The sequence below is a fragment of the Ooceraea biroi genome, chromosome 4 (genome assembly GCF_003672135.1).
Source record: "Ooceraea biroi isolate clonal line C1 chromosome 4, Obir_v5.4, whole genome shotgun sequence".
In the NCBI taxonomy this organism is placed as follows: Eukaryota; Metazoa; Arthropoda; class Insecta; order Hymenoptera; family Formicidae; genus Ooceraea; species Ooceraea biroi.
In genome coordinates this window covers 9284424-9304862 of record NC_039509.1, presented here as the reverse complement: position 1 = coordinate 9304862, position 20439 = coordinate 9284424, and the positions used below count along the sequence as shown (strand labels likewise).

The following is a 20439-nucleotide window of genomic DNA, read 5'->3' as shown; positions in this document are numbered from 1 at the left end:
GAAACAGATATTTTTTATTAAAAGTCGACAAGTGAGTAATTCTGAGCATTTTAATGATTATTTTAATGATTAAAAATTATATTGAACTTCTATTCTGAAACTACTGCAAATTCAGTGTGAATAAACGTGTCTAATATTTGAGATACTGTCCTATCACATAGAGCGTCCAAAATATTCTGATCGCTGTCGTGTCGTGACCAGCATACATAAACGTATTCACTTCTTCCCGAATACCTTCATCGGAAAGAAGGGAACCATCCTGTGCATCCTATAATAAATCTAAAAGCACCTGCCGCTTTTTCGACGGTTCGTTGGAGTTACCGTCGCGTTGCTGTTTCCATTCCACTTTCCTTTGAACGATCACCCAGAACGTGGTTTCTTCCGGTACTCTTACATTAAGGTTTGCATACAGTCGCATGAAATTACACACAATGCGATCACGATTTTAAATCCATTAATTCACGATGATTATAGAATGTTACGATTTGTCTACCAAACTGTGAATTATACTCAGTGATCGATCGTGTTCCTTGCCTGCCTTCGTTACTTTGAAGATCGGGTCCCAGGAGACCCACACGTTGGTAAACCTCATTCGGACGATGGAAGCTATCCTGATAAGCCGAAAATAGAGTTTCTTTCAATAATCAGTCTCCGCATCGTAGATCATGCGAAATGTAAATGAAAACGATCTTGAACGATGTTTTGCTATCCACAGCTTTAACATACTCGTTGTTTAAATTTGTTTGGGCGTTTACGTAATAGCCCATTGAGGTTTCTGCAATATAGTCGATAAAAAGAACTATAACTATTGAACAGATATGAGTTAATTAGGACCGGGTGGAACTTAGTTGCCTACTATAAAGGAAAGAAGTACCTACCTCATCGTTCCTTCAGTTACGCGAATGAGAGGGTTGATGGTTGCCAATGTGATGTGATATTAACAATATATTTATTTTTCGATAAAATGCAAAGATTTCATGTTGCATGAGATGCTTACTTATTTCGGGCGGCCTGTATATTTGTCTATAAGCTCTAAGCGGGGCCACTGGAATACAGTTGCCACTGTTCCTTCATACAGTTTAACCAGGTTAATTAATTTATTTGTTTACTGTAATCTGAACAGTGCCAATAACTTAATTGTATTACTTTTTACATTGAGTAGCATCAACTTGGGTTAAAATTGACCACGTCGGTGTTCAATTTTTTATTCAACTTGATGCTATAAGAAATGTAAACAGAGATATGATAAAGTTACTTTATTATTATCTGCGTTATTGTTTTATGCCATTATATTTATGCAATGCTTGATGTATGAAAAAATCTATGCTGCTGATTAATAAAGACTTTATTACTTAATTCTTATTTTCTTTCTACGCAAGAAACCACATTTGTAGTTAACATGCGCAAAACACGAAAAATAGAAATGTAAATCATGTTAAATTTTACTTGAAAATATAGATTTTGTTCAGTTTGTCATCGTACAGTGTTACAAATTAACAGATTCTTTGATTTCTCATTGTATCATGACACAATTAAAAATAAAGCATTACCCGAGTCGCTTGTGTTATACCATTTGGAAATAAAAATTATGTCTAACTTATTATTGAATCATACTATTACTTCTTTTTTTGTATTATAGAAACAGTTACAATGCCAAAAGAACAAGCTTATTTGGTCTAGTGCATACTGCCATTACAAGTTCCTTATTCTACCTAATCCTTTAATTAATATATGAGAGAAAGGAGTCCATATAAAGAGTATATTAGTATAAACGATTAATACAACCATTAAGGGGAAGAGCTGGAGTTGCTAGTGAACTATTTTTTCACTATAGCGATGGTAATTGGAGTTTCGAAAATTCTCTTTATTGCTTGTGCAGAATAAAAAATTCTTTTCCACAAATGAAGTATAGATAGAAAGAAAGTCCGCTCTACAGGACTTTATATTCAAAATGGAAAAAAGTTAAAAACTTTCATTTGTCTTTTCTAACTTTTTTCCATTTTGAATATAAAGTCCTGTATAGCGGACTTTCTTTCTATCTATACTTCATTTGTGGAAAAGGAATTTTTATTCTGCACAAGCAATAAAGAGAATTTTCGAAACTGCAATTACCATCGCTATGATGAAAAAATAGTTCACTAGCAACTCCAGCTTCCCCTTAATACAAACGAACGTTTCACGAAAATATAAGCATTTTATATAGTCTGCACTATACTACCTTATTCCTCAAGTCACAAACAATGAAGGCGGAGTTTCGTGAAACTAATTTCTAAATTAGCGGTGTAAAAATCGATGACGCCTGGAGAATGGCAACCCGTTGTTGCACTTATGCCCGATTCCACCAATGTCGCTTAATTTTAACCGTAGTTTAACTCACTCTTCGTCTCTTTCTAACTACCTGCCTTAGAAAGAGACAAAGAGTGAGTTAAACGACGGTTAAAATTAAGCGAAGTTGGTAGAATCGGGCATTAGGGCCACTTCAACCAAACTCCGGTTAATTTAATCGTCGATTAACTTACAGGGCGATCAACATAAAAATCTCTACTAATATAATTCTCGTATAAATAATATAAGTTTTATGTTGATCGCCCTGTAAGTTAATCGATGATTAAATTAACCGGAGTTTGGTTGAAGTGGTCTTTAGGGCCACTTCGACCAAACTCCGATTAATTTCCCAGCAAACACAGTCATATAACAGTGATATTGCCATAATATAACAGAATGTAACACGCAATATAACATGTTCGTTACATGTAATGTATATGTTAGTTGTAATTTCCCACTCATACGAAATTGCAGTAATATAACAGTAATATAACGTGTTACTAAAATGTTACTAAAATGTTACTTAAATGTTACATAAATGAAATATAATTATGCTTTCTTCCTCTTTCTACAAGTATAGGTTTGTGTTTAATTTATTTTCCTAAACGTTATGCAGAAGTTAGTACTTTGCTCTTATTTATTATTCGTTCAAAAATGTACCACTTCATTGTAGAAATGGACTTATAATACAAGTTGTACTGTGCCGTGATCACCGTTCTTATATATATTTTGTATCATATTTTGCATATGAGAAACAAAAGCCATCTAGCGGACGACTCGACATCTGTATGTTAAAAATGGTATATAACATAGACATAATATGCAAATATTACAGTTATATAACATCGCATATTTAAGTTATATTACTGTTATATTATTATAACCAATATAACAGATCAATATAACAGTTTTATAACACAGTTATATTGCAGTTACAAAGAAAATTATGTAACTTTAACATTAATAACATATAACAGTTGTTATATTGCCTGTTACTTCTGTGTTATATAACAGTTATATTTTGTGTTTGCTAGGAAAACATTTAATTAAAGGTCCTAGATAACAAAATGCATGCACAGTGAGCTCATAGCAGCAGACAGATGCGTCCTCAATTGAGGCTCATATGACTCGCACGCATGATTGCGCATGCGTGCACGCATATCGCTCGCACGTTGTGTAAATACATTTTCAGGTTATATAAAAATATATTATTAGTATTCCTCACCTTGTGAAATAAAAGAAAATGGAATGTTTTCTACAAAATTTTTATTGCAATTATAACATTTTTAACATGTATAGTTTTATAATTATAACGTTAATGAAATACATATAATATGACAAGAAAACATGCACAGCAATAGAAAAATAAAAACTATAAAATTGCGAAACGGTGACATATGTATGTTATATTGCACGTTTTTATCTTGTCACATAACTTGCGTTAATTCTGGAACATAAATTATTATATCAAGCGCAAAATTTCTATGGGGGAATAATATATATTCTATAGAATATATATTATTATATTAAACGCAAAATATAAAGCTTGCATAATTCTAGAATATAAATGTTATCAAACGCAAAACATAACTTGCATTAATTCTAGAATATAAATTATTATATCAAACGCAAATTAATACTGTATAGTTAATAGAAAGAGATAAATCAGTAAAATTATTTTCCTGCTAGTCATCCGAGTCATTCGAGTCATCCATCATGTCCTCGACGTCTTCATTTTCGAACTCGTTTTCTAGTAATTGCAATGGCTACATTTCCTCCATGAGTTCTACATCGTCACCATCGGTGTCACGATCTGACTTACTCATTTTTGTCAAGCTGTTGCGGAACCTTTGTTTTGTACTTCGCAAAACTTCTTGCATTTCGATTTTGAACTGAGATATGGTATTTGGGCCATCAAAGAATGGACACTTTTTCGCTGCCACTGAAAAAAATATGCAACGTTTTATTAACTTACAAAGATAAGTTATGAACACATGTTAAACATTAATACAGTATAAAGGCATTACTTACGATATAGAATGTTGGCGATTGTAGTATCGCCGAACTTTTCAGATTTTTTGTCACCAGACCATGTAAAATGATTGACCAGCTCATCAGTCATTGCTTGTTTCAAACTACCACTCAGGAATTCTCTCAATTTTGACCCTCCTAGGTTGCATAAATGATAAAACTGAAATACAATAAAAGATTGCTTTAATATACTACGTATTTACTTTTTTCTTAATTGTGTTTACTATAATTTCATGCTGCAATCAGAAAGTGGAAATTCCAATATTAACGTAAAAAGTCTACTCACCAATTTCTTCCGCTCTTCTTTTTTAGAATCAGTTCCCATTTCCGTAAATTGATCCATGGTATGCAGGGGAAAGCCATCAAGTGGTTTCAATAAACTTTTATTGAGTGCCTCTTCGCCCATATTCATGCGCAAGAGCTCTTTCATTATTTTTCCATTGTCTAAAAGAATCTCCTTGTTTTGAGATTCTATTATTCTGCAAATATTAATATGTATACATATATATATTGCATAAGAAAATATATAACTACATAAATCATATTGATAATAATTGAAAACAGGATTCTAGCATGAAGCACAGAAAGGGAATGCGTTATCTCATCACATGGAAATGATTCAATATATAGGGTGTTTCCTAAGTAAGTAGACAAACTTAAGGAAGATATTCCTTGGCTTATTTTAAGAAGAAAAGGTCATATAAACATATGTCCTAAACTGCTTTGTTTTCCAAAAAAAAGTATCTGTCATTGTAAATACGTCTTGCTTGACGAGCGTTTCCATTAGCAAGACCGTATACGAAATGCATATCTGCCATTTCGGCGTTTGTGTAATTTACCATAATTAATAAAATTACTAAACTTAATAGGAACTAATAAAGTTTGCGTCAAAGATAACGTGATAGCAGTGATGCCGGATAGCGTGCTTTTGCAGTACGAGTCAACAGCGGTGGGAATGAAGTGGGGATGGTCTCGCGGCGGCCGCGCGGCGCAGTCTGAAACGAGTGTTCACTTGCGGCGCCGCGAGACCATCCCCACTCCATCCCCATCGCTGTTGACTCGTACTGCAAAAGCACGCTATCCAAAAAGTGAACGAAAACAGTGATGTACTTTTTTTGGAAAACAAAGCAGTTTAGGACATATATTTATATGACCTTTTCTTCTTAAAATAAGCCAAGGAATATCCTCCTTAAGTTTGTCTACTTACTTAGGAAACACCCTGTATATGACAGATTATTACAGGTATTATGTACACATTTACAAATATATCTGTTTAAAACAAAAAGACATCCATATGTTACTTACTTTAGTTTGTCGAGGATTTGTTTGCAATAATGCAGAGAGTCTTCATTGAAAGAAACACTCTTCATGTGTTTCATCGTTATACTGCTTTCCTCTGCTGGTAGCACTATGTTAGACAGGGGTACAGATTCGAGGATATGATGGACAGATGGTTGTTTCGTCGGCTCGACACTATATGTTGGTTTTTTCCTAAACAAAAGTAAAGAAACCATATTAAACAAGAATTTTAATGTACATGTAATTTCAAGCAGTAAGCACATTTTTTCAATATAGTTTATTATAAATTCAATGTTTCTTTTTAATTTAAACGTTTAAATTGAATTATTTAATAAGAAAACCCTTAATATTAACATTTATACTTACGAACTGCTTTCGATGGTATCTGAACAATACCTAATGGGCAATATATCGTGTGGGGACGCGTTGGATGCAACATTTTCTTTTTCGACCGATGAAATAGGGTTTCTTGATACTACTTTGGTGACCTTGTCTGCTTTTCCGTATATGCTGCGCAATCGCTCCAATTCTTTCTTCATGCTAATCATATTCTTCGAGGACTTCTTTCTACGTATAAGAGCTTCATCTGAGGACGTTGGGAGAATATGTTTCGGAGGCTTTATTATCCTGCCGCTGCTGGATACTGTGAAAGTTTTCTTCGACTTCTTTTCATTTTCCATCAATTGATTTTGCTTAAGACTCTCCATGACGCTACGATATCAATGAGAGAGAAATTATGGTGATTTTGTGTCAATTCATAAAGTTTTATATTACAAATTTCAAAATATATTGTAATTATGTTTAATCTACAACATAATGCGAGCTGAGTCTTCCCAAACAGCACAAAAGTCCAAAAGACGTTGTAAAGACGTCTAAGACGTGTCTAAGACGTTTACGACGTTTTTTGGACTTTTGTGCTGTCTGGGTTGTTTTTTTATAATGCTGCGATATTTAGTATACTGAATATACTATATTACTATCAATTTAATAATATATACTGTAGGATATGTTACCGACCGTAAGATTATCGATAGCGTTATTAATTGTTACCGATAGATCCGATAGATCCGTAACGCAGGATCCCGCGCGAGCATCGAGCAGTCGCAAGCGAACCGCCCTTCTGTAAGCTGATAAACCGACATTGTAAGACTGAATAAAGTATTGTATTGTTCACAACCAAAAAGAAAAGATATAACAGTGGTGTCAGAAGTGGGATCCCTCGGATTCCTTTGTGAGTGTGACATACAACGAGTTTTGGGACAAGCGTGACGATGGCACAGGCGAACATCTCCCCGGAACTCTTACAAGCAATGTCCGCCATGATGGCGAACGCGTTGCAAGCATCGGTTGCGAATTTTGGAACCGGTGCGAACGAGACATCAGCGATGGTACAACGTCGTACACCGCCGTTTTCATTGCCAGAATTTCGCTCAGCGGAAGGAACATCCGTCGCGGATTATTTCAAGCGGTTCCAGTGGGCTCTCGAACTAAGTAAAATTTCGGAAACTCAATTTGCCAATTACGCTCGAGTTCATATGGGATCTGAGCTAAATAATGCGCTCAAATTCCTGGTCAGCCCGCGACTACCAGAGGACATTTCTTACGAGGACATCCGCACAACGTTAATTACTCACTTCGATCGAGCGAGGAATAAGTACACAGAGAGTATCAGATTCCGTTGCATCACGCAGGAAAAGGACGAAGCTATCTCTAGTTTCACCCTACGTCTGCGTCAAGGGGCGGCGTATTGCGAGTATGGTGAGTTCCTCGATCGCATGTTAATCGAGCAACTAATCCACGGCCTATAATCCCGCGAGATGTGTGACGAGATCGTCGCAAAAAAACCGTCCACGTTCGCTGAGGCCTACGAGATTGCGCACTCGCTGGAAACGACCCATAAGACGACAAACGCCGTGAAGAGTACTGAGCTGTCGACACAGGAGACTACGCATAAATTGGAATTCACACCGCTGAAGGTTAAACGGGACAAGAAGCTGCATCATCGTTCATCATCACGAGGTTCGAGGTATCCAGATCGCCGAGCAACATCGGGTCAACGGAGATCCAGTGAGCAGAAAGCCGGAAGTGTGTGCAGTGGCTGCAGAGGACAACACATCCGAAGTCAGTGCCGGTTTCGTGATGTGATTTGTAATGCGTGCAGTAAAAAAGGACACATAGCGCGAGTGTGCCGATCGAAGGAGCCGCAAACGGAAGCGCAAGTGGCATCGTTACAGTCGACCGAGCATATTGATACAATCCGTACATTCGATAGGATTAATTCGGTAAACCCTTTCCGGAAATATATGATAGACGTCGCCATAGATGGTAAGGTTATTAAAATGGAAGTGGACTCAGGAGCTCCGTGCGGCATTATTAGTGTAGATACGTTGCCTGCAATTAAACCGCGTTATGCGTTAGAGAAAACGAGCAGACAGTTTGTAGGTTATACGGGACATCGTATTCCATGTATTGGTTATATAAAGGTTAGCGTTACACTTGGTCAGGCAACGCGACAGTTGAATTTTTTTATTGTTAACGGTCGTTTTGATTCGTTATTTGGGCGTGAGTGTATTTCGAGTTTTGCACATGAATTAGATTTTAAGCATTTTTTTTCGTCTTTTGATACTGTTCATATGGTCAGTTTTGCGCGATCTATTGTTACGTCAAGTCAAGAAGCTCGACTTCAGCAATTGTTAACGAAGCATGCTAGTATTTTTAGTGACACTGCAGGCACATTGAGCGGACCGCCTGTATCATTACACTTGAAACCGAACGCCGTACCAGTTTTTGCGAGAGCGAGAGAAATTCCGATTGCGCTTAGAGATAAGTATGCCCATGAAATTGATAAGAAAATTGCGTTAGGATTTTATAAGCGAGTAGATTGCTTGGAATGGGCTTCTACAACACATATTGTTGCTAAAAAAAATGGTCAATTGCGTATTACTGGTAATTATAAACCAACTTTGAATCCACAGATAATAATTGATGAGCATCCGATCCCGGAAGTAGAGCATATACATAGTCAGCTACAAGGTGCAACAGTGTTTTGTCATCTCGATATTGTAGACGCGTATTCGCACCTTACGCTCGATGACGACTTTGCTCATGCGTTAACGCTGAACACGCCGACTCACGGGTTGATCCGTCCAACACGAGCAGTGTATGGAGCTGCTAATATTCCCGCGGTGTGGCAACGCAAAATGGAAACCGTTTTACAGGGTCTTTCTCATGTCCGTAATTTTTTTGATGATATAATTGTATTTGCGGACACTTTTGACAAATTGTTACAGGTGTTAAACGAAACCATCGAACGATTGCGAGAACATGGCCTTTGCTTAAATAGGGACAAATATGTGTTTGCATCACCATCGATTGAGTTTTTAGGACATCGAGTGGACGCGCATGGTATACACAAATCGGATAAGCACATTCAAGCGATCCGCGATGCACCGAAGCCAACTACTCCCGACGAGTTGCAGTTGTTTATAGGAAAAGCTACGTATTATAGCGCATTTATTCCGGATTTGTCGACGAGGGACCGTCCGTTGCGAGACATGCTACGTAATACACCGTTTAAGTGGACACCGGCTGCAACTACAGCATATGAGGATATCAAGCAAATACTAATTTCCCCTCAGGTGTTAATGCCGTACGATCCAGCTCGACCCTTGCTTCTTGCCACGGACGCCAGCAAGACGGGCTTAGGAGCTGTCTTATCGCATACGTTTCCCGATGGGCGGGAAAGACCCATTACTTTTGCCAGTCGTACTTTGACTACCACTGAACAGAAGTACCCTCAGATCGATAAGGAGGCACTTGCCATTGTTTGGGTAGTTCAACGATTTTTTTATTATTTATATGCTCGACACTTTACGCTGGTGACGGACCACAAACCTTTGACTCAGATTTTACATCCGGAGAAGTCATTACCCGTTCTTTGTATCAGCCGCATGGCTAATTATGCTGATTATTTATCGCATTTTAATTATGACGTCGTATTTAAGCCGACTCATGCTAATGCCAACGCCGATTATTGTTCACAGCTGCCTTTACCTACTTCGGTCCGGTCAACGAATTTTGCTTGTGAAGGAGGAAGAGACAGTACTCGATGGATTCGACAGTTTCGTTTTGCATCAAATTGAGCAACTACCATTAGACGCAAGGGTCATCGCACGTGAGACGCGAAGAGATCCTCACCTGGGAAAGATCGTCCAACAATTGGAGACAGGCCAGGACCTTGCTCGCCTAGGCTACAAACCACCCGAAATTCATTACAAACTCGGAAGCGAATGTTTAGTATTCGAGCACCGCATAGTAATCCCGCCAATTTACAGAGAAGCAATTTTAAGCGAATTACATACCGCGTATTTAGGCATCGTTAAAATGAAAGGAATGGCGCAATCCTTTGTATTTTGGCCCGGCATCGACGCCGACATTGAGAAAGTGGCAAAGACTTGTGAAGACTGTGCTAAGAATGCACACGATCTACCTAAAATCCGTACTCATCACTGGGAATATCCTAAAGGTCCCTGAGAACGAGTTCATCTGGATTATGCAGGTCCGGTAGCAGGGAAAATGTTACTGATAATCGTGGATGCCTATAGTAAATGGCTGGAAGTAAAAGTCACAAGTTCTACAACGACATCAGCGACAACCGCTATTCTTGAAGAAATATTTGCAGCATATGGTTCTCCAATCACCATTGTAATCGATAATGGTCCACAGTTTACGGCAGCTGAATTTAAATCGTTTTTACGGACAAACGGTGTCAAGTATCACAAGAAGACAGCGCCGTATCACCCGTCAACGAATAGGCAGGCTGAGCGTTATGTTCAAACGGTCAAGGACGCGCTCAAAAATATGGCAACTACACCGGCAACATTGCAGCATAATTTACATCAGTTTTTGCGTCAATACAGGAAAGCACCTCACGCAACGACAGGGCAATCACCAGCGCAACTATTCCTTGGACGTTCTATACGAACAAATCTTGATCTCGTAAGACCAGAAGAAACGAACGTGCGAGTGACCCAGAAGCTGCAACAAGCATCGATCAACACAATGTTTCGCGAATTTCAACCGAAGCAATTAGTTTATTTTTTATCCGGAAATCCTCGTATGGATAAATGGTTACCCGGCATTGTTGTTACCCGCCTTGGAGATTTGCACTACGAGATAGACTATTCAGGCAAGAAGATCAAACGACATGCTGATCAAATCAGGAATCGACCAGTTCGTGAGAAACGAATGCAACGAACGAATTGGCCGACACACGACGAATCATTCAAGCAACCTCGTCGTATACACTTTTATGGAAAGGAGCATAATCTTCGCGATAAAACGCCTCCATCAACACCGAGGTACGAATCTGAGAGCGACTCTTACGTGACAGGATCGTCAGGTTCATTGACCCCGACAAATAGTCCTCGCGAACGGAGGTCTTCACCACCGTTATCTCTCCGTAGATCATCACGTATAAGTCGTCCGCCGCAACGATTTGTACCAGGTTAATAATTATCGCACAGGGGGGAGGAAATGTAAGATATGTTACCGACCGTAAGATTATCGATAGCGTTATTAATTGTTACCGATAGATCCGATAGATCCGTAACGCAGGATCCCGCGCGAGCATCGAGCAGTCGCAAGCGAACCGCCCTTCTGTAAACTGGTAAACCGACATTGTAAGACTGAATAAAGTATTGTATTGTTCACAACCAAAAAGAAAAGATATAACATATACCTTACAATTACAACTTTTCCGCAACATAAATATATATATTTCCCATCCGTGTTAATGATATGCTCAATACATCAACAGATTCATTCCAGGCAGAGTAGCTGATGCAGTTTTATTGAACGTGATCTTTCATTATAACCGTGACAATATCATATTTCGGGCAATATTAGTGGTGTCAATAAGGTCGCACACATCCACTCATCTTCCAGTGGACATTCTTCCTGTCCTTCTATGCCGCTCCACTTTGGCATCTTGTAAATTTTTCCTTTGAGATCGGTCAAGTTAATCGCATCGATTTGATTTGATAAATTTTTGCAATCATATACTCCGACCAAATCAGATGTAACTCCAACATCGTATATATTTGTAATCGTACTAAAGTTTTTAACAACAAGGAAAGTGCTTCCTTGCATTTGTATAATATTTTGTATAACACAGATTTCGGAATTTTTAAGAATACAGCAACAGTCACGTAAAGCAGTTGACAATATGATTTTACCAACTTTTAGCTTCTTAAACTGTCAGCAAAAACGGACTGGTATATCTTGTGGTAAAGGACCCTCGACATGAATTTTCGATACGCAAATTTCAACGTTGTCATCTACGTGAGCAAAAGTGAAATCATTCAGTTCGCACATCCTTTTGTAAAATTGTTGCAGAGTGAGGTGTAGTTTTCGGATATATTTCCTGAATGTAGGCATATTATTTTCATAGCAAAATGCACTGAATGTTTCTAAAGGACCCAACTGCATAACATCGCTTACCACATGCAAAAGAGCATGCACATTATATGACATAAACTGCTCTCCGTACAATTCTTCGCACATATTAACATAACTCTCAATAGATTCTTGACAGTAAGCAAACATTTCTTCTGTAGTGCCTTCAAAACTGAGTAAGCGCATGATACAATGGAATAAAAGAAAATGTTGATAATATTCTTCAGAGAAAACATTCTGTAAGATAACTGGAGAAGTATACAGTAACAGTTGCCTGTATTCAGTACCTTTGAAATGGTGGAACATAGTTAACTTGTTTGGACGGCAATTGAATTCTGAAGGACAATGCGTTTTAAGAAACGTCATTCTTGAATCCAGAATATCAAGCTTTCTAGCATTCAGTCTCCGACATCCATATTTTCCTCGAATATGTGCAGATAACACTTTCTTGACATTTCCTACATACACTAGGTGCAAACTTTCAAATGGAACTCGTGTAACTAATTCCACCACAGGAGCTAATGGACTTCGGCCTTTGTGATGATCTTCGTCCACAATATTGCGGTATTCTTCATCTGTTCTCGGTGGATGTCCAGTACCTTGAAAAACCATTACTGATCCAAAGCCTGGTTCATCACAACGATGGCCTTCCACTTTACATTTTGAACACGCATTTGACGCTATGTGACCATAATGGTTCAAGGCGAATGCCCTTGCAGGTGCATCAGCGATAAAGCAGCGAATAATTAAAGGAAGCCGTCGATTGTGTATTAAAATTCCACCTTCCTCACGAATATCTACAATTTCTTGAACAAACTGGGCGAAAAATTCGAATGGATCTGACGGTTTATTTTTGCCTTTGAATACACCCGCTATCATGGGTCTTTTATCCGCTATATTATAAATGCGATATTGTATTGGCCAAAACCGATCTATGCCATTTCGATGTACTTGGGCACCGTCTGTACTAAAATCGATTTCTACAGTTTCTGGCAACATACCGTCGGGAAGACTTTCCAATTTTTTCGTAAGTGTGGACCTTAAACCACTATGAAGGTACTCACCTCCTGCAAGTTGTTGAACGTATCTATTGGCGACAACAGTTGGAGTCTGCAATAACGTTCTTGTATCCTTGGGAAGATGATTCAAATTGAAAGGAAACTCCCGTAATGTTTTCAGCAATATGTTTCCTTGTTTATGACTCAAGTTAGCAGTTAGAAATGCCTGTCTAAGTACCCTCTTCCTGACATCCGCAAGATTTTCCGGCTCGTGAACATTAACATCTTCATCTTCCGAAAAACTAGTGGATCTGTCTGAATTATTTTCTTCTTCCGAATCTTGTACAATATCATCATCCGTTACTTCAATTCTATTGTCTCTGCCATCCTCAACTTCTTCATCTTGTTCACCACCTTCGGTGTCTTCCTCATTGCTATGGGAAGGTTCAGTTTGTTCATAGTGTCAGAGGATTGTTCCACATATCGATTTTGCAAGTCATTTACACAGGCAGATGGAGCACGATTTAATGGAGGAGTTTGCGGCGGTTCGATTTCTAAAATTTCATCCGAGTCTGAGGTAGAACCGCTAGGTTCTTGCACACTTCTGTTGACTACAATTGTTGACAAGCGTCTTCTCTTGTATTTCGCAGTAAGACTGAGAAATTTCTTATATTTGGTCGACATATAGTCTTGCTAGTCGTCTTGATAGCACTGTTAAAAATACGTATAACGTACATATTACTGATCATTTCTTCCCAGCAGCATGCAAGTATTAGAAAAAGTGTGTACAGCAGAGAACATCGAGTGTGAACAGAAGAGAAGCGATTTTATATTATTTTTACCAAAATTGAATAAAGAACATGATCCTTTCTCATGCATCCTGGCTTAGTGGAAACACGCAAATTTCAAGATTATTATTAACAAAATATGTGTGAATTTGCCAGAGTATGAGTATAGAACAAAATTCGCGGTCAACATAACCTTATAATTTGTGCATGCCGTTTTCTCTATGATCACTCAGTATAGTTAATATCTAGATTAACTGAAATATATTCTACTATGTTGCTTTGCGTTTTGTATGATATAAATGAAAATGCAAGATTATACCTTAGATTAAATTCAGATTTTGGATGAGCGAAGCTGGTCTGCGGCTCTGCGGTCAACACTGATGCACTGAACTGAACACTGTCAACAGCGCGAGTAATGGCGGGACATACGGAACATTACGCCGCATTCAAAAAGAGCAAAATGTCTATAAAACCACAATACGTCGTAACCGTAATACGATCGAAGAATAATCGACCATGATTGGTCGATTCTATTACGACTTACGGTTACGACGTACTGTAGAACTGCGGCCTAATTGTATTCTCGCATGTAGATATATATATATATATATATATACCGTGTCACGCTGTGTGCACACATTGGTCGCATATTTGCGGCATGGTGTGATTGCACACGTGATGTCACAATGCGATCTTTTACGCATGCATGCGTGTGATCATCACAGTGTGAGTGCGAGAATGATGCGTTTTTGCGCTCACGACGTGAATATCACGCGATGAGAGGGATGTGAGCCGCACGTTTGCTATCTGGGGTGTACTAGGTAAATATTTCAAAATCATGCAAAAGTGGAATTTTATAATAGTATAATGAAAGTAATTTTTAATGTATTAATATTATTGCATATATTAACGCATTGATTATGAATATTACATGTTACACATTATTATCGTTAGTATTATAATATAATAGTAATGTTGTCTATACTTTTTAAACATTTCTTATATTGACAAAACTATAATACCTCTACATGTACACACACACACACACACACACACACACACACACACACACAAAAGAAAAAACACACACACATATACATTTAATGTAGTATATACATCACGATTACCTGCAGATTCCAAGGAATCTTCGCCACTATCTGTTTCGTCATATTTTTGATTTCTTTTTCGAGACCGCTTTTGCGGTAGATCATTATTTGTGTATTGTTCGTATAATTTTTCATCTTGAGAAGAGTACCCTGTACATTGTTGTTCAAAATTTGTGCTTTCCTGGTAAGTTTCTTCAAAAAATAGAACATTACGAGTATAGAAACATGTAGGAAAAATAAGGATAAAAGAATATTAATATTAATATTATACATTTCTAATTATAAAACTTGTAAATTTTCACTCACTGAATGGTCCAAACAAACAAGCGTAATTGAATTCTTTCCAATTTGGCATGTATAGTCCCAGACAGCACAAAATGTCCTCAGGATCATCCTGAATATGTCCAGGACGATTCAGGATATTTCGAGGATGTTTTAAGATATGATTCTAAATTTGTTTTATGAAAATTTAGTATGCATTTATAATTATTTTCAATTATGTAGAATATTTAACATAATTAGAAATTTTGAATATTGTAATAAAATATAAATATCCCATAAATATCCACTGGATAACTACAGGGTGTTTGTAAAATATCTGGCCTGTCTATATTATGTCAGATAGATTATAACGTCCTAAAATTCATAAAATATAAAAATCTATTTTTTTACAAAAATGTGACTTAACTCTGTCTATCTTTGAGGCACTGATATATAGAATTGATAAATACCCATACAGCACAGAAATCAATTAGGACATATATCCTGTGGACGTCCCTGCGACGTCCCCTGGAGCTTCTGTGCTGTATGGATTTCGTCCTTGAAACGTACGAATAATATCCCAAATATATCCTATAGAAATCCTTAGGATATTTCATAGGATTTCCCTCGATATTCCAGAGGATCATATACGGCTATCATTTCCTCTTCCTCGGGACATCCAAAGGAGATCCGAGGATTAAAATGGGATATCCTCAGGATATCACACATGAACGTCCTGGATGTTCTTCGGATGTCCTTAGGACATCCTTGTGCTGTCTGGGGTACTTGCTTTTTTATCCATTTGGAAATTGTGGAATTCTTCTCTGATGGCCAATAAATAATTTTCCTGTTTTTATCCACCCAATTTTCTGGGATTGTTTGGAACCAAGTATCAACATGAACAACATAAAACATCTGCAATTATTTTGTCCGTTTCAAATATTATTTGTATGTTTGTGTACACCGACAGAATAAATATATAGATGTAAATAAAAAAGAGCCCAATAATGTAAAAGAAAATGTACGTATAGGTGGTAATACTAAAGCAGAGTTCTGATGTAGCATTACTTTTCAAGTAACTCTTTGACTAGCATCATTATAGATTCGTACTCTGTCCTTATTAAGATAAGAGGGTCAATTCTGTATTATTTCACTTGGTAAAAAGTACAAAAGTGAGTAAATTTACTACAATATTTAAAATTTTATTGGTTAACACCTAGTGAATTTGCTCACTTTTGTACTTTTCACCAAGTTAAGTAATTACAGAATTGACCCCAAGGTGATAAAAAATATGATAGAAAGTAATAGTATAAGTTTTAATATTTTATTGATCAGAATAGTATATAATGGTTTCCCTTACAAAATCAAAATATACAAGAATGTATAATCAATTGTAAATCTTTCTAATTTGTTATTTTCTCTTTGGATCATATGTACACCTAATTTATGTGACTCTAATGGATAGAAGGGTACATCAGAAACTGCCATTTTACATCCTACGCAGAGATTTCCGAATTCAATGTAATGATATGTTTTATGTTATATATACTGCCCTCTTTTAGATAACATACATTATTTGGCATTGTTGTGCGTAAAGTAAAGTTTTCAAAAGCTATCCCTTCGTAAGAACAGTCATTTGCAAATGGAATGGTTATTTTAATCGTACGTTTATTTATTAATAATGGATAAGTATTTTTTTTCTCTTCTGTTGCATTTACCAAAACCATAGCTTTCTCTGATAATCTTCTGTAAATTTGCGCTAATGGTTTATCATGTTTACGCAAAGATCTTTTTATATTTTTCATTGCATTTTCAAATGGAAAACAACTGAAATCATTCAGAGGTGCTTGAAATGTATCTACATCGTCAGCTAAATGTATCAAATTATGTACGCAATATATTACATTCTCAGTACCATATAGTTGTTTAAAATTCTGTACGAAGCATAATAATAATTTTTTTGCATACTTTTGGTTACGTATGCAGTTCAATGGATCACATAAAATTCTAATTGCACAATGAAAAATAGAGAAGTGTTGAATATAATCATCCGGTAATACATTATACAAAATGAAAGGAGCACAATATAAAAGAAAGAAACGAAATTCCGTAGCTTTCCATCTTGTACATTCATTCAAATTTGATCTCGGTTTCCTTGATATTTCAGAGAGTACTTTTTGATTTAAATGTAATCGCTCGTTTAACATTTCATATTTACGGCTACTAATGCAACATTCTTTGACACCTTTCATCCACAATAGTAATAATCTTTTCATTACACCAAGTAAAACCAAGTGCATATAATCGAGTGGGAAAGCACTGACCATTCCAATTCCAAGTTTCTCTAATGGAGAAACTCCAGTATGATGATGAGGATAAAGTCTATTCTTAAAATTGTCGTTGGTTCTTCGTTCACAATCACATTCTAAAAACACTACTTTATTATTATATTTTATTACTTCATTATTCGCCTTTTATTGTACAACGTTCACATCCATTGTAGCCATTGCAGTATTTCACACATTTAATAAATGAACGAGCTGGTGCGTCACAAGTCACAGCTATAATTCGAAGAAAATAATGTTTACCATTCCAGTCAAAACCTTCGTCTCGTAATTTACAACATTCATCGACGAACTCATTCAAAAAATTGTTAACTGAGGAAGGTTTTGACATGCCATGATAAATTGCAACAATAAAAGGTTGATAAAAATTATCTGTATTGATAATTTTACATTGTATTGGCCATAATTGTCTATTTGTACTTTTCGAAATAGGAAGGCCATCAATGTTTATATCGATTGCTATAACATCATTAATAAAATTAGCAATGTCTTGTTTTACATTTTCAATTAAACTTTTTTGAAGACCATAATAAAGATATTCTCCAGTACCGCATGTTTGAGTTAAACATTCTCTCGGTGTATTCAAAAAAACTGTAGCACTGTTTGGAATCTTGTCATTAGAATGATACTTTTTATATAATTTTAATAATTGTGACAGAGCAACGTGAGAAATATTATTTTTAATTGCCTAGAATTGTAGTTCCGAAGAGAATGTATTTGTACGTATGTCATTGTTATAATCTGCAAAATTGTTTATATTATTATTTAGATTATGCTCATTGTCCGATACGTTTCCACTGAAACTAATCTCCTTTTCGTATGTATCTCTGTCACAATCGTTGGAATAGCTTGAATTTGGAAGGTCATTACATTCCATTACATTGTCATTACATTGTGAATTGCATGGAACGCCATCTATATACATGTATATTCCCGCGAAAAAGAGTGGCGCCAGACGTTGCGCGCCAAGCAATAAAGATTGACCAAGTCAGTTATCGTATCCACACCAAGCTAGTGTGTATATTATTTTCCGGCCTTAAAAGACAACACATGGTGGCAGCGAAAAACAGAAATATTGTGAACGTTATTCGGCAATCCCAAGAATCTGAGCGGACCGTCGGGAAGGACGCCGAGACACAAAACGAGGAGAATAGTACCGGTAAGGTTGCCGCGAGGAACATAACCTACAATGGCACAATCACCACCGGCCGCTAATACCGTCAAACCTCCAGGTGAGTTTGATTTTACGAATTCTGCTAATTGGCCACGATGGATTCGTCGCTTTAATTTGTATCGAGAGGTCACAAACCTAGAGGCAGCGTCAGGAAAGAAACAAGTCGCTTCGTTATTGTATCACATGGGTGAAACGGCTCAAGAGATATACGATTCCTTTAAACTTGAAGAAGCTGATCAACATAATTATAATAAAGTGGTCGAGCGGTTCGAGGCGAAATTCATTGCTAAACGTAACATAATTTACGAAAGGGCAATGTTTTACAGTCGTCAACAGCGTGAGGATGAATCAATAGACGAGTACGTCACGGCGCTACATACCGCAGCAAAATATTGCAATTTCCGTGATCTGTATGACGAATTTATTCGCGATAAAATTGTGAATGGTATTCGCGACAGGAAAAACTACAGCTTCGAAGTGACCTGACGTTGGGCATGGTCGTTGACATGACTAAGCAAGCCGAACAAGTTAAAGTACAGACACAGAAGTTGACCGAGGCAACGCAACCAATCAGCGTCAACAAGATTGATACGCGAAAATCAAAGAAGTCCGACTTTTGGAAGAAAAAAACGGAAAATATTCACCAACACGATAAGGACAAAAAGAAGAAAGGGAAAATCACTCAAGATTTGTCAGGAAGTTGTGGAAGATGCGGAGGAGAGTCACATCTTTACAAAGAATACCCAGCGATAAAGACTACTTGCCATAAATGTAAAAAAGTAGGGCATTACGCAAGAGTCTGTCGTAGTTCTGCGACAGTACGTCAGATTGATAACGAAGAGGATACATTTATCGCAACAGTAAACACGACAAGTCGTCAGGGACGTTGAGACGTCACCGTACAAATTGGCACTCAGGACATCACATTCAAGGCTGATACAGGTGCGTCTATAACCTGTATATCCGACGTTACATTTTATGATATGTTTTTTAATGTCAAACTGCAAAAGTCACAGAAGCGGTTACTTAACGCAAACAAAGGCGAAATGAAGACATTGGAATTCTTCCGTAAGCCCGTTCAATACAAGCACAGGTCATGGTCGACCGATATTTACGTTGTACGAGGTTTGGGTCAAGCTTTACTGGACAGAGATACCTGTGAGAAATTGAGGATCATCAATCGCATCGGTGCAGTCGCGAAGTCAGAAGCTCCGACGTCCTTCGACCCGCGAACCAAATACCCACAGTTATTCGAGGGATTGGGGCGCTTCAAAACACCGTATACAATCCGTATGCGACCGGATGCGATCCCCTACGCATTAACGACGCCAAGAATTCCGATCCCGTTATTAGAAGAGATAAAAGCCAACCTGGATAAAATGGTTTCACTTGGAGTTATTACACCGGTAGAAGAACCAACGGAGTGGTGCGCGGGACTTGTTCTAGTACCCAAACCCGACGGCACCATTCGTATGTGCGTAGATTACACGCACTTAAATCGTTACGCTATGCGAGAAGTCCACCCGATACCAGTTACTGAAAACATTTTCGAACGATTGGGGGAAGCTAGATATTTCTCCAAACTAGATGCAAACCACGGGTTTTGGCAGTGTAAACTGGACAAAGATTGACAACGTTCATCACACCATTTGGACG

The 20439-nt window shown here is 37.4% G+C and overlaps 2 protein-coding genes across 2 annotated transcripts; one reads left to right on the top strand and one right to left on the bottom strand.

Moving 5' to 3' along the window:
* Positions 1-3636: 3636 nt before the first annotated feature.
* On the bottom strand, positions 3637-12530 carry LOC105285521. The gene is made up of 6 exons (XM_011349765.2): positions 12399-12530; positions 6022-6366; positions 5662-5847; positions 4643-4835; positions 4357-4516; positions 3637-4267 (listed from the first exon to the last, which is right to left on the bottom strand). Exons 2-6 carry the CDS (start codon positions 6360-6362, stop codon positions 4092-4094), a joined length of 1056 nt encoding a protein of 351 aa, XP_011348067.1. The 5' UTR covers positions 6363-6366; positions 12399-12530; the 3' UTR covers positions 3637-4091.
* On the top strand, positions 10231-11166 carry LOC105285524 (uncharacterized protein K02A2.6). The gene has a single exon (XM_011349768.1). The coding sequence runs from the start codon at positions 10231-10233 to the stop codon at positions 11164-11166; it is 936 nt and encodes a 311-aa protein (XP_011348070.1).
* Positions 12531-20439: the final 7909 nt, after the last annotated feature.

Coding starts and splice junctions, on each gene's coding strand:
- LOC105285521 (XM_011349765.2), bottom strand. CDS start 6,362: ATGGAGAGTCTTAAGCAAAATCAATTGATGGAAAATGAAAAGAAGTCG. Junction 4,836..5,661: donor CAAATCCTCGACAAACTAAA/GTAAGTAACATA, acceptor TAATATTTGCAG/AATAATAGAATCTCAAAACA. Junction 4,517..4,642: donor AAGAAGAGCGGAAGAAATTG/GTGAGTAGACTT, acceptor ATTGTATTTCAG/TTTTATCATTTATGCAACCT.
- LOC105285524 (XM_011349768.1), top strand. CDS start 10,231: ATGTTACTGATAATCGTGGATGCCTATAGTAAATGGCTGGAAGTAAAA.